The following is a 14,023-nucleotide window of genomic DNA, read 5'->3' on the forward strand; positions in this document are numbered from 1 at the left end:
GTGTTTCCATTTTTAACCCACTGCCTCTCAGATTGGTCATTTGACTTGCTGTCAGTGTTCTCATCATGAATTTGAACGGCTGGCAGTTATTTATTCGTTCATGCAGTTGACTCGCCTGTAAAGCCGTGCGTCAGGAGAAAATTCCAGTGTTTTAGCAGTGCACTGTGGGCTGCGTTTGGCAGCTGGTTCACCCAGAGCACAGTGAGTTACAATAAACAAGGATTATGTAGCTGACATGGATCAATTTAAAAAAAAAAAAAAAAAAGCCCTTGATGAGTCCCTGCCCTGATTCTGCTAATCAGCTCAGTATATGCATATTAGGGCAGTGAATATCACGAGACTCTCTGTGAGCGTTATGTGCGTGCTACATTTTTCTGCAGGATTCCTGAAAGTTTTCTACTCTGTGTTTAGAATTGGAAGGCCTAAATTATGAATACACAGCCAATACTGCTGTCAGGGCAAAGCTTAATGCCTCACATTGTTTATTCTCTCTTACACAGTGCTGTTGGCCTTGTATGATCCCCTCCCAACCTTTAAACTCCCAACCTCCCAGCCTTAGCTGCCCATAGCATCAGTCCCAGCAGTTTACATTGCCGCAGTGCACAGAACCTCAGCTCCCTGGGGTTTGTGTCTCTCAACACTTTGGTTTGGCACAGCCTCGACATTGCCAAGCCACCCATTCCCACAGTGTTCATATTTACAATGTACTGTTTTGCTCTTTGCTGCCACACTCAAGGGGTCATAGTGGTAAACAGATATTTACAAAATAATCCCAGGGCTGCTTAATTAGGAGCCCATCCCTAGTGGCAAGCCCTGCTCCTTGGGATCAACCCTGAGCTGAGGATGCTGGCCAATTAGACCCCAGTACAACCACCATGTACACCCCTCCCCTCACCCCCACTCCCACTCCCTCCACCCACAGATGCCACCCTCACTGCTGTGTGTTCAGTGGTGAGGAACAAGTGTTTGTTAGCAATGTGTGAAGTATGAAGTTTAATAAGCTTCCTCCTCTATTGTTGCATTGTGCAGTACGTCCCAGAGGAAGCTGATTTGGACGAGGACAGTATGAGCTAGTGGGAATCCCCCTCAGCACAAAGCGTTTGCTCTGTTACATTTAAGCAATGAAATCAAAGCCATCTCTTAATTAGTTTGTTTCTTAGTTAGCCAGTTCAAAACGTTACATATTCATCTTTAAAGTATTAAAGTAAATCATGCAGGCACTAAAAGTGAAATGAGGAATAATAATGCTTTTTATTTACTAGTTAACTTTATACAGTGCAGTAAACACTTTTGCTTTTTAAATAACATTAGTTTTCATCAGTAACACTTCCATAGGTTTAAGGTATTTGGTAGTTTGGTTATTTCACCAGCTTTCAGGGCTTACCATGAGTGTTCATTGGACTCAAGTCTGTCTTAATATTTCTTCCGGTGATCCCAGAGTGGTAAATCCTATTATTATTTTTAAAATACAAAACAAAACCTCATTCGTGACAATGACTTAACAAGGTAAAAGGAAAAAAAGATTGCAGTATTTGCTCACTTCTTTCTTTGGTGTGAGTAAGTCCATTCTTCCTATTCTACTCAGTTGTTCTAGTTTCTATTTGGTTTTGTAATCTGCTCGGACAAGATCAGGGAAATACCCTTAGAAGTCACAAGTACGTCATTTGGCTAAAACAAAGAGAAAGATTTTGGGACGTTTACAGCAAAGGCCTCCAATTCATGTGATCTCTCTCTGTTTTCTCTGTGTTAAAAGGAAAACATGAGAAATAATTTAATTTCCCCAAAAGTTAGAAAATTAGTGTGTTCCAGTAGCCAAAACATACCAGATTAAAAAAGCTTCTAGGGTTAAAACTGATGTTCAAAATGGGACTCGGTTAAAACGAAAATGCAAAAAATGAAGAGCTGAATACCATAAAATCTAAATATGAGGATGCAGGTCTTTGCATTGTGTTCTGCATACATCCTGAGCTCAAACAGATGTTGTACAAAGTGTTCCGCAGTATGTCCAGGGTGACCATTATTCATTGCCACAGCGATTTGGATGAACTCTGCATGAGCCAATAGCAGATTCCAGTCAGTGTTTATTCAAACAGCAATGACGAATTCCCTTGGCAACTAATATGGATGCATTCCAACAGTTAGCAGTTCAATATTCAGGCTGCAGAAAAGTTCCTTCATAGTAACGTGATGAGATTGCGCCACTTTTTCAGGAGGATACTCTGTATACAAAAGACTTCACACACTGGACTCTGCCTGTGTAAGCTTTTGGTTATCACCATGCTTTATTTGGAGCCAGACTTGAACACATTAAGACTTAAGAGAGTGAGGTGCTAAGTTACGAGCTAATCATAGCTAGTATTGTTAGCAAGCTGTGTGCATAAACTCTGTGTTGGTATCACACAGACACATTTACCTGCTAGTTAGTGCCTGGTAAGCAGATTAAGGAAATACCAGATTTAACCAAAAACAGAGCCACTGACTCATTAAGATGGTTCTAACTCACTGTAAGCCATGCTATGTGTCAAATAATTCCATTTAAAAAATGCTTTTTCATAAAGTCACCAACACCACAAATGTGGCCCAGAGGTTCAGTTCAGTGATTTGAATTGGCCAGAGTGAAACATAGTAGACAACAAGTGGCCTCACCCCTAGATGCCATTTGCCACAAAGGGCAAATTTATCAATAGAGAGCAAATCTATTTTTGTACCAGACTGTAAACAAGTTTATTTAATGGCTGAAGCTCAGCGTTTTAACATCTGAGTCTCTGAGGATTGACTCATTTGTGAAGCCAGGCAGAAGTCAAGTTTTTGCCCCCAGTTTGCTCCTTAAAATGGGTTAAAAAAAAGGAAAAGGGTCAATCTAACAATGACTTAATCAGTAACATATTGATGTCTGATGTATATGTATCAATCAGTAGGAATCTCTGAGCTGGTCACATCAGGGTTACTGAGACTGTGCTGTTGCTTCCTTCCCTCTGCTGCTCTGTATTCCTGTTTTTAATCTCTCATTTAGCCACAGTGAAATTCCCTAGCTGCAGAGCTCCATGGCATCAAGCTTTACGGCACTCCCATTTAGTCTCTTGACTCTTGTCCCTTGAGGTCATGCCCTCCTCCCTCTGATCACCTAGGTTTACAGTGCTGTGGAGGGAAATGTGGCTACTCCCTGGCCTCTCACTTGAGTCTCAGAGGCCATGGGGTAGAGCGACCGGAGCCTTGGAGAGAGAAAATTAAAAGAAAGATAAGAAAATGGGCTAAAGGTGGGGCAAGAGCAGCACAGCGTTTGACTTAATTCGAGGAAAACGAAAGGTGGTTGGAGACGATGGGAATATTTAGATGCAAGGCTGATTGCAGAACAAGTCTGCAGATTCTAAAAGTCAATTTTTTGTATTGTTTTTGTTTTTTGGGTTTTTTTTATTTAGCGACTAATTTACTAAGTAAATTATTAAAGTTTCAAACAAAACAATTAGTGCAGAACAAAAAAAGAATGCAAAACTACACAACCTAATGGATGATGTTAAATATTTTACAAAGACAGGAGACTAGTTTGTCAAGTGTGGCTTATCTTAGCAGCACCAGCTGTAATTCTTTCTCTGCAGGTCCACACACGTGTGCAGACTGTGGTTCTGTGTTGCTCTGGTGGTGATATGCCACTTTACGCCACCACAGGCTGCAGATCAAAGTATAACAGAACCGCGCTGGTTGCAGGGCTTGTCATCTGTTTTACTTTCCAGCATGCTCATTTACAGCTTACTGCCACAGAGTCATAGTGGCTGTTGCTAACTAGTGGTGGATGGTTGCTTAGCAGTTAAAAGGCATTGACCATTATTTATATTAGCAGAGTACTAACATTTAAACGTATCACTGACTAGTCACACACATCCCTAGCCTACCATGCACTGTTTTAGATGCTGCAGCAAAACAAGCCATTACACAAAGTCCTTCTGTCAGATCTGCTCACTTTTACTTCCTCATCCACTTTTGCAGCAGCAGCATCTGCTGGCCTGGAAATGAACTGGTCTGGCTCTTGTAAAGCAAATGCTTCAGTGAGCTGTGAGAATAGTCCCGGTGGTCCTGAACTCCAGCATGTTGTAACAGTCTCTTTTTCTTTCTCCCCTTTTTTCAATGTGTCTATTTTCTGCAGGTCACGCTCAGTGGGGGGTCTTGGCCGAATGTGGGGTAATAGTTGCTCCCAGAATCGCCTCCAGGAGCCACGTGGACGTCACAGGCTCTCCACTGTTATCCAACCGCTGCGGCAGAATGCTGGGGAGGTGGTGGACCTCACGGTTGATGAAGATGGTAACACAGAACTCGTTTCAACAAAGCCTGGTTAAAAGATTACTAAGCGATGTTTTAACTTGGGTCTTACTGACTCAGCTAATGTACTTTTCATGCAAGCTGTGCGAGAGTTGTAGTAACTTATTTGTCACAGTCTACAACTGTGAAAGATAAAACTAAGACTAAAATATATACAAGGAAAAAACATTTAAAATTAAACTTAAAAATACTCAAAAATACTGGATTTAATTGTCAAGTTGTTACAGAACTTTAATTTAAGCCACATGCACATCTCTGGAGTGTTTTAAATTTAGATATGAGATGTAAAGTAAGCAGACAAAGATCTAATGTTGAGTGGAACCAAAAGCGATATTTTACCAAAAAACGTACAATTAGTAACAGAATTGGCTAATTATTTATTAAATTGACTTAAATTTTAGTGTCATTCTAGTTCATACTCAGCTTTGTATGGTTCTGTGACAACATTAACCTAAACCAGTAAGGTTGCATTTCTTTTCAGTGTATTCGTATCTCGCACTTTATTTTCTGTTACATTGCTTTGTATTGGTATTTGTCTCTTAGCCTGGATGTCATTCTCTGTATCAGCCTGCGCCTGTGATGGGTAGCAAAATGGTGCCTCACGCAGTATTAGAGCATTTGCATTTCTTAGGAGAAAGAGGGAAATTAATTTGTGAATATGAAAAGCAGATGGTATTTACACACTGGAATGCTAATAAGGTCTGCTCTTCTACTTGGCTGCTAAGCCTCTGCAGACACTATGGTATGGCAGACATTACCAGTGTGCACAAATACCACAGTGTCTCCTCCACACATAATCGTGCTTGGGAATCGATAAGAAATAAGCGATTCCGATTCCATAATCGATATCAGTTATTGATTCGATTCCTTATCGATTCTCATCAAGTTCTCTCTGGCTCTGCTTTGAGAGTGGCCAAGATTTCTAAGCAGCATATCAAAGACATTGCATTCCTAGAAATTAATAGCGTGCTGTGTGGTCAAATGTTGCACGCTGGAGGTGTTTCCCCTCTTTGTTGTGATCATTATTGGGCTCATTACTCAAAAAAGTAATTATTACCTATTACACAGAACACTTGTCTTAAACGTAATGCTGTACATTACTTAATGTCTTTATCCTTGGAGTAATTAATTATTACTACTATTCGTTAACATTACTTTCACATTTTTCTATAAAATGACCTGAAACAGACCGTCTGACAATTACCAGTTAACAATATAAACCTATAGGTTCCACACACCAACACGAATCCCTATCCTAATGAGGACACACATATGATATTTCTCTTATTATTTACACAAAGCCGACAGCACAAAATAAATCGCCACAGCAGCCCAACTCCTCATCTGCTTGTTACCTGTTAAAGTACACGGTCTGGCTGCTGGGCATTCACTCAGCTTTATCATCAGTCTGTGTTCTAGCTAACTTAGCATTAGCATACTGCCTGTGGAGTTGCTTGCAAAGAGCCAAAGTTCTGTTACAAGTCTAATTCATTTGTTTCTGTAATGGATGGATTTTGCACTTTGCGCTCCCATGCTTTTGTGTAATAAAAATAAAAGTAATGTCATAACCACACTGTAGACTGTGCCACTATCTTCGTCCTCCTGCAAACTGAAATCAGCTGATTGTAGCACAAGTGAAGTCGATAAAGGGGATTGATAGGCAAGCAGGCTAACACTTCCAAGGAACTGAACTTCCCAATTCCCACCCTACTTCTGATCAATAACTCAACTGACAAAAGTCAGCTGGTTTTTATTCTGGTGACATAATCTTTTCTGATTACCATTTGATTTTGTTTTTTTTTAAATCCACAGATCTCTCAGTTGTGCCAACAACCTCTGGCGGGATTCAGCCTCAAACAGTCAGGTCGTCCTCATCATCATCATCATCCCATCAAGCCTCTACCTCAGAGCTCAATGATGCCCCAGGCCCTTCCACTAGCTGCCCAGGTTCAACACCTGAAAGTATGCACACACAGAGGCCAAGTGGCTCTGCTCGCACAGGTCCAGAGGGTAAGACAGGACACAGCATGTTGACATTGCTGCAGCAGGCAGTTTCTTTTCAACTGTTGTCTGGAGACATCTTGTGTTTAAAAAATCAATTCTTTTTAGTGGCCAATTTCTAATTAGTCTGTATTGTGTGGTCCTCTGTGATATTGTCTGCCCTGTAAAAGCATTTTTAAAAAGAAAAATAATTCTCATATATCTTTCTCTCATCAGATGACAACAGACCAGGTTTGTCAGGTACAACAGGAGAAAATGCAGGCGTGGCCATGCCTAGGCTCCCATCCTGTTGTCAGCAGCACTCACCATGCGGAGGCCCCTCCCCTGGTCACCTGCCCCTGAGCCACTCCCATCCAAGTTGCTTGCAGGCGTCGTCCCCTCAGCAGACCAGCAGCTCTCAGCACAGCCACAGCAACACTCAACACTTTCTCCATCATGCCCACCACCCAGCACCGCAGCCCCCAGGCACCATGCTTTTTCCGGAGCCGATATGCCCCGTGGTGCGACCCAGTGCTCTGCCCGCCCCCTGCGCCGGAGTCAGCAGCAGCAGCAACAGCAGTAGTAGCAGCAACGCAGCCCACTACCATGACCAAGTATGGCTGTTTGTACAATATTTATTGATTCATAGCTGTTAGCGAGGCAGTATAAGCATACGCTGATTCCACACAAACCAGGTTTTCGTGACCACTAAGGTTTATTTTCTTGCATGAAGAAATCCTGGCACCCCAGAGATATTTTAAGTGGAGCTAAGGGAAGATCAGAGCTAAGGAAAAAATAATTTCCAAATGTATATTGTCAGCAAAGAACTGCCCCAAATACTGAATCACCCTTATGTTGAAGAGCAATGATGTAGTCTGAGTAATGGGGAGTTACAGTAGTCAGGTTAGAGGCTTTTAGCTACCTTCATTGTTGCTTCATTCTTTGCCTCATTCCAGGCATTTATTGAGATTATCTGACAGGTGTTTGGAAACACAGAACAGCTGTACTCACTCTGTCATGAGGACTCATTATATCCCTACAGTATCCATAACCTTCAGTAGAGTGCAGGGTGAATGAAGTGAGAGGATTTTTTGTTATTATTTTATTCCACGACAACTTCTGAGCCTGTTTTTGTCAAAGCTTCATGATGCATTTGGAATCAATCAGTGAATGTGATCATTAATGTTTTATTTACAGTGCTGCGAAAAACTACTTGCCCCCTTTCTGATTTGTTAGTCGTTTTGTTTCATTTTGCATATTTGTCTTGTGTCTGTTTTATGCTTCGGATCCTCAAACACATTTTAGTACTTCTCAAAAATAAGTCAATGCAGAATTTTTGTTTATCATCATTTTATGTCCATAAAATGCTTTTCAGGTGTGACCCCGTGTAAAAAACGTATTGCCCCTCAACCCTAATAACTGGTTATGCCACCATTGGCAGCAAGAATTGCAATCAAGTATTTGTGATAACTGGAAGTGAGTGTTTCACATTGGTGTGAATTTTGGCCCGTTTGTTTTAATTCAGCCACGATGGAGAGTTTTCCAGCATGAACGGCCTGTTTAAGGTCACGCCAAAGCATCTCAAGAACATATGATTTACATTTACATCTCTCAGCCTGGAAAGGGTTACAGAGACATTTTTAAGGCTTTGCGACTCAAGTAAACTACAGTGAGGGTTCACTTGAGTCCACACGTGTAGAAAATTTGGAACAGTGGTGAACCTTCCCTGGAATCAACTAGAACTGCGGGCCTCACTTGTTTCAGTTAAGGTCAGAGTTCATGATTCAGCAATAAGAAGGAGAGTTGTTAAAAAATGGCATTTATGTGAGGATTCCAAGGCAAAACCACTGCTGACCAAAAACAACACACATAATAATGATCAGAAACACACCAGCAACTCCACCTCTGAATGGCTGAAGAAACAAAAACAAAATGAAGGTTTTGGAATGGCCCACTCAAAGAGTGGACGTAAATCTGATTCAGATGTTGTGGCGTGACCTTAAACAGACTGTTCATGCACGAAAACCCTCCAGTGTGGCCGAATTAAAACAATTCTGCAAAGAAGAGCGGACCAAAGTTCCTTCACGGCGATCTGAAAGACTCTGTGCCAGTTGCTGCAAGCACTTTATGGCAATTGTTGCTGTTAAGAGTGGCACAACCAGTTATTAGATTTAGGGGGCAATTTCTTTTGCTACAAAATCACCATCTTATAAACTGCTTTTTGTATTTACTTGATTTGTCTTTGTCTTAAATGAAGTTTCATTGACATGTGTGACAAAAATGTGAAAAAAGAAGTCATTAAGGATTCAAACACTTCCTCACAGCACTGTAGTTAGAGACTGAGGGAGAAAAAACTAAGTAGAGGTTCCTGATGGGTTTTTTTTTTTTCACTCAGAAAGACGAGCTCAGTGTTCTGCAGATTTGGTCCCAATTCTTTCTGAAATGTCTGTCTTCCTTTCATAGCAAACTTTGCCAGTGGACCTGAGCAACAGCAGCGTTCGGAGCAGTGGAAACAGCGGGGCGAGTTTCCATGGCAGCACTTCAGCCTTTGACCCTTGCTGCCCAGGTTCCACCTCACGGCCCCCTGCTTATGTTTCCCAGCCCACCCCTGGGCCCAGTCAGCCAAGTGTGGTGGACTCATTCAACTCCCCTATGGTGGCTCAGCCCCAGCCGCAAACACAGCCCCAGCCCTGCAGACATTACATGCACCCAACTTGTGAGTACAACGCAGTACATTACATCAGACTTTTTAAACTTTTGAAAATGCATTTTGAATGTTTGCTGCTGCCTATGAAAACAGATTTGCAATGCAATAATACTAACCAATGCTCGCTCACAGACACTAGTGCTGGCTAACAGGTTAATGTGCTCAGTGCTGAGAAACTTAATTTGCTACTCAGAATTTTCCAGTATCTGGTTAGTCTGAAGCAATGCGATGAGGATTCTTGGTGGGGATGTCGTGAAAATTTAGAGTCACTGGTGCCTCTCCTTACCTTTCCCTTACTTGTCCACCCTCCCTGTTTCAGTGCAGTGTGGACAAATATTAACAAATTCAAATTCAAAACAGGAAACGGGCAAGGCCCCAAGAGGACCTATAATGGGTTTTTTCTTATTTTCTGTCATATATAATATTCTAAAATGTACTGTTAAAACAATCCTAATGCTATACCAGTCTTTTATAGTAAAGAGACAGAACCGTCAGTTCAGGGGTCGTTCTTATTCTCACCTATAGGTAGCTCTGGGTAGTGACTGAAAGAATGAGATATAAGATGTAAGCAGTGGAAATGATCTACTCCAAATTGTATGGATTTCTTTTTAGTGATAGGGTGAGGAGCTCAGATTAGAGCAGCTACTCCTCCACACAGAAAGGAGCCACTTGGTCCAGGTATTTGACCTTTCAAATGACGGAGGCCCGGGGGCAGACCAAGGAAATGCTAGAGAGATTTCATATCTCAGCTAACTTGGGAATGTCTTGGTCTCCACCCACACCACAAGAACTGGGGGAGGGCTGGGCTGAGGGAGGGCTGGGTGTCTCATCTTAGACTGCTGACCCTGCAATCTGGACCTGCTTGAGTGGCAGAAAGTGGATGGATAACTGGTGCTTGTATTAAACATAGCAAAAGTTTCGAATGGTGAGGTCAGCATGTGAACAAGTAAATCCCATGAGTCCAAGGCTCAGGCCTCACAATGTTTTAAATAGTTGACTTTAAAAAGGTTTTAGTCCCTTGGCTTGATAGGTCATAGACACGGGATGTCCTTTGCTGGTTGCGAGCGCAGTAGCTCCATAGCAACCTCGTATTCAAACTGATTTTGAGGGCGAGCCGATAAGAAAACTGTAGGGAGCTAAATATCTTGTTTTAGACAGATGAGAAGCTGAACCTTTCTGCCATACTGGGTATATATAATTTTATTTTAAAGTGATAATTTTCCATCAACTATTAGACTTGTGATTGGAGTAGGTTGGAAACGGAAGATATCTGCATTTATTTGTTCTTTTTTTTTTTTAACACGAAGATCCTTGCATAATTTGACAGTCTTAACTTTTCCCCTTTATCTCTTGTCAAACCCAGATGGCCCTCTAACACGTTCACTGCATCATCAGTCCTCTTCCGCCTGTCCTCATTCCCATGGGAACCCCCAGCTTACACCTCAGACCCCAGCACAAGGTGAATTTCTCATTCCCCACACCTTTCATGCACCTCTGTCATCCCACCCGCCAGGCCACGCCGTGCCGCCCGCCCCTCCCCCGTCTCTGTCCACCCACCACCTCACTAATTCAAGTGCCCAGCTGGCCCAACATCTCCCTGCGGACCACCAGACCCTGCCGCACATGTATAGGATGGAGGTTCAGAGGCGCAGGATGATGCAGCACCCCACGTGAGTACCAGTGCAGGCTAAACTTACATAATTGATGGCTTTTCTTTGCTGAACATGTATTTTCCTGTCTTTCCAGACGAGCACACGAGCGTCCTCCTCCACACCCCCACAGAATGCACCCCAACTACGGCCATGGGCACCACATTCATGTGCCACAAACTATGTCTTCCCATCCTCGCCAGCCTGAGCAGAGAACAGCATGGTCAGTATCATCAGGAGTGTAATGTGTGTAATGTGTAAGTTTCATACTAGCTAATCCAGTGATTCCTAGATTTCATAACTACCAAAAAGAAAGCAAAGAAGAAACATGGAGACCCATCTCAGTGTCACAACTTATTTATTTTTTTTAGTCTTTCCTATCATGTCACAAACTGAAGTTATTTTTCTATGTTAAATAAACTGAATGCCCATGAAGTGAAGTACCCTTTAGAAACAGTATTATAGATATTTAATGTGACTGCACTTACATGATTATTTGGATTGATGTGGTTTGATGTAATAATGACTCACCGCCTTGTGTCAACAGGGAGCTCGGCATCGAAGCCGTAGCCCCGTTCCCTTCAGGGCACCTGCACTCCCACCTGCCACACTACCACCCTCCCCCAAGACTGCACCACTTCCCCATCCCCTTCATGGTGAGAAACCCTCAGCACACAGGCATCCATTAGCATACATGAAAATGAATCACTTTTATATGGAGTTTGGCTGCGATTAATGGAGTTTGCTCCTTATTTATAACATCAGTTATTTCAAGGATGGTTTAGTGAACCCATGAATAATTCATTAGCAATTAATAGTGGCTCATCAACCATTTCGAGTGCACACTCAACAAATCCAAAAAAATCCTCGACTCTCATCCTGCGCAAATATAGCCGACAGTTGTGATGTTATTATTATATTAAGGAATCTATCATCTGTGACCTTTATCATTACACATATGCAGTGCCTGCATTTTCAGAAGTTTTTAATTAATTACATTATTTTGTTGAAACTTGGCTTCAGTTTTAGAAATGGCAGCAGCACATGTTGGTTTTGTTTATTTTTAATAAAGCTAAGCTGACACAACACCCTTCATGGACCACATTACAGTGTGACTGACTGCATTCCTTGTATTTTAAGGCTAAACTTAATGAAACTTCCTCCCCTGCAGCACACTGGCATATCTGAAGTGACCTACCCGCACATTAGGTACATCTCATCTAGAATTACTGGCTTCGGAAGAAATTATGAGGTGAGTACTGTTTGTAAATGTATAAGCCTGAGGACAGTTGGGTCAAAACACGAGTACGAGTTACTGTTTCGTTCATCACGGTTGTCTGTTACTATAAATTTTAAAATGGCTTGACTCATCTCCGCATGACTCAGCATTATTGTGATCCTGTCATGGCGTCAGTGTTGGTTTGTTTTTATTGAAAATGCACGCTGGAATCGGATGAATGCTGCTGTCGCAGGAAAAAGAAGGGAGACGGTGTTTTAGTGGAAGTTTGTGCAAGGAAATTTTTTAGCGTTTAATAAACAGTGCAGGGTTATTAAAGAGACAGATTAACCAAAATCAGATTCACTGAGGCCTGTTGCACATCTACATTTAGGTCCTTAAGTGTTGTAGTTTTGCCTCTTTACACCACCACAGTGGATTTTAAATCAAACGGCATCACAGTTTGTGATTGTCCCACATTTTCAGCATCTGAAAATTTGTTTTTTTGATGAAATAACATAAATTTATATTCATTAGTTTTCAATTCCTGGATGAACTTGTGGACATCATCAAATGCCTTGTTGGTTAATTTGAGACAGTCTACCAGCCCTTTATTGCTGCCACCTTCAGTGTTTGTCAGGAGATAAGATGTACCACAATGTAAGGAGTGCTCTGACACGTTGATAAATATGTTTTTTTTATCTGATTAGCTTGGTAGCATTTGTCTTAATCTGAGCAGAATGTGTTGCCCTGTACTTCACAATTCTGCTGCTTTTATCAGCAGTCACATCGTTGGTAACCCGGTTCCATTGGCAGCTATATTTGCCCGTGTCATAACATTGCCTCAGGTTTGACAGATGATGTAGTTTGATCGTTACCCATAGTACAAGTTAATTTTCGTTTGTTTCGTCTTGTCCATATATATTTATATATACACGTGTACACAAGTTTTTTTCTCTCCCCAGAACTCTATAAGCAGTGTTTTCTGATCTGTTCTTCCTGTAACCAGTGGTTTGCACTTTGTTCCAAACCCTACATGTATTTATATTCATGAAAGCATCTGTTGATTATAGACGGTAATGCTATCTGTGATCTTTTGGGGTTGTTGAGGTGGTCAGAGAATTCATTCTATTTAAGACTGGACCACATTGGTGTAAGGAACTTTAGAAGTGACCAAACCAGCTGGTATAAAATTTGCTGTAATTCTTAAACGGTTCATCTAAAATGATCATAAAACCCCTCAGCTTAAAGGTTGAAGTCTACATATCAGTGGCATATTGATTGTTTGATTTTTAAAATCCAATCTTAGCAGCTAAATTACAAAAACCACTTCGTTGTGCAACAAATTATGGACCTCACTGCAGATTATTTTAGTCTGAGTTTTGCAGTGTTATCTAAAATGTTTCCCTCCTATTGAAGATAAAAGGAACTCAATCCCAGTTGCCTTATTTGGCCTGAAACACCAAATAAGTACATTTGAAAAATTCACCAGTGGCGTCATGTCCACGCAATCATCACATGATTGCTCAGAAAATTCCACAAACGTTGGCATTTTTTCATATAGGAATTGTTTTCTTTCTGCTGAAGAAAACTGTACCCATCAACCACATCACCGCAAGAAAAAGGAGTGCGTCTAACTTTGGCAGGTTCATACTTGTGACATCGGGGTAGGATGTAAAGATCAATAGCGTCTTCATAACTGTAGCTGTAACGCTCGTCTTCACAACGAGCTGTAACGTTAGCTCGGTACACGTCGTCTTTGGTGGTGAATGTGGTTTAATAGGAAGAAAATAGTTCCCGTTTTGAGCTTCTCACACTGCAACCCCAACTCACAGTCTCAAAATGGTGAATTGACCTCTGAGCTCGGTGTGGCCAAATGTTCATGAGCAACCTTTAACCTGAAAAAATTGCTCCCAGAACACGTGTCTGTCAGCCGTGACGTGAAAGCTTCTTCTCACAGAGCCGTCTGCCTCAGTGAGTTGAATTTATTTGCCAAGTCACGCAATTCAACAAGCCAACAAGCACAGTGAGTGGCTCAGTAGGTAACCACAGCTGTCCTGCTGACACTGCATAAACCATTGGCTTGATTTAGAAATATTAATCTGACTTTCGATGACTACTTGGAAACCCATTTAGTCAAAGGCTTTATCTGCTTAA

At 41.6% G+C, this 14,023-nt stretch overlaps 1 protein-coding gene across 7 annotated transcripts in view; it reads left to right on the plus strand.

Moving 5' to 3' along the window:
* The window catches only part of rnf111 (ring finger protein 111), a 37,479-nt gene that overhangs the window by 18,820 nt on the left and 4,636 nt on the right, over positions 1-14,023 (plus strand). For 6 of the 7 annotated variants that reach the window (XM_082539040.1, XM_082539038.1, XM_082539043.1 and 3 more), the window contains 8 exons: positions 4,142-4,296; positions 6,127-6,324; positions 6,532-6,908; positions 8,758-9,010; positions 10,365-10,671; positions 10,748-10,873; positions 11,198-11,306; positions 11,822-11,902. In XM_082539040.1, coding sequence (XP_082395166.1) covers positions 4,142-4,296; positions 6,127-6,324; positions 6,532-6,908; positions 8,758-9,010; positions 10,365-10,671; positions 10,748-10,873; positions 11,198-11,306; positions 11,822-11,902 — 1,606 coding nt within the window. The remainder of the gene's footprint in view (positions 1-4,141; positions 4,297-6,126; positions 6,325-6,531; positions 6,909-8,757; positions 9,011-10,364; positions 10,672-10,747; positions 10,874-11,197; positions 11,307-11,821; positions 11,903-14,023) is intronic. The other variant, XM_082539044.1, reaches the window with a different exon arrangement.

This window comes from Aulonocara stuartgranti (assembly GCF_965226115.1).
Source record: "Aulonocara stuartgranti genome assembly, chromosome: 1".
Classification (NCBI taxonomy): domain Eukaryota; kingdom Metazoa; phylum Chordata; class Actinopteri; order Cichliformes; family Cichlidae; genus Aulonocara; species Aulonocara stuartgranti.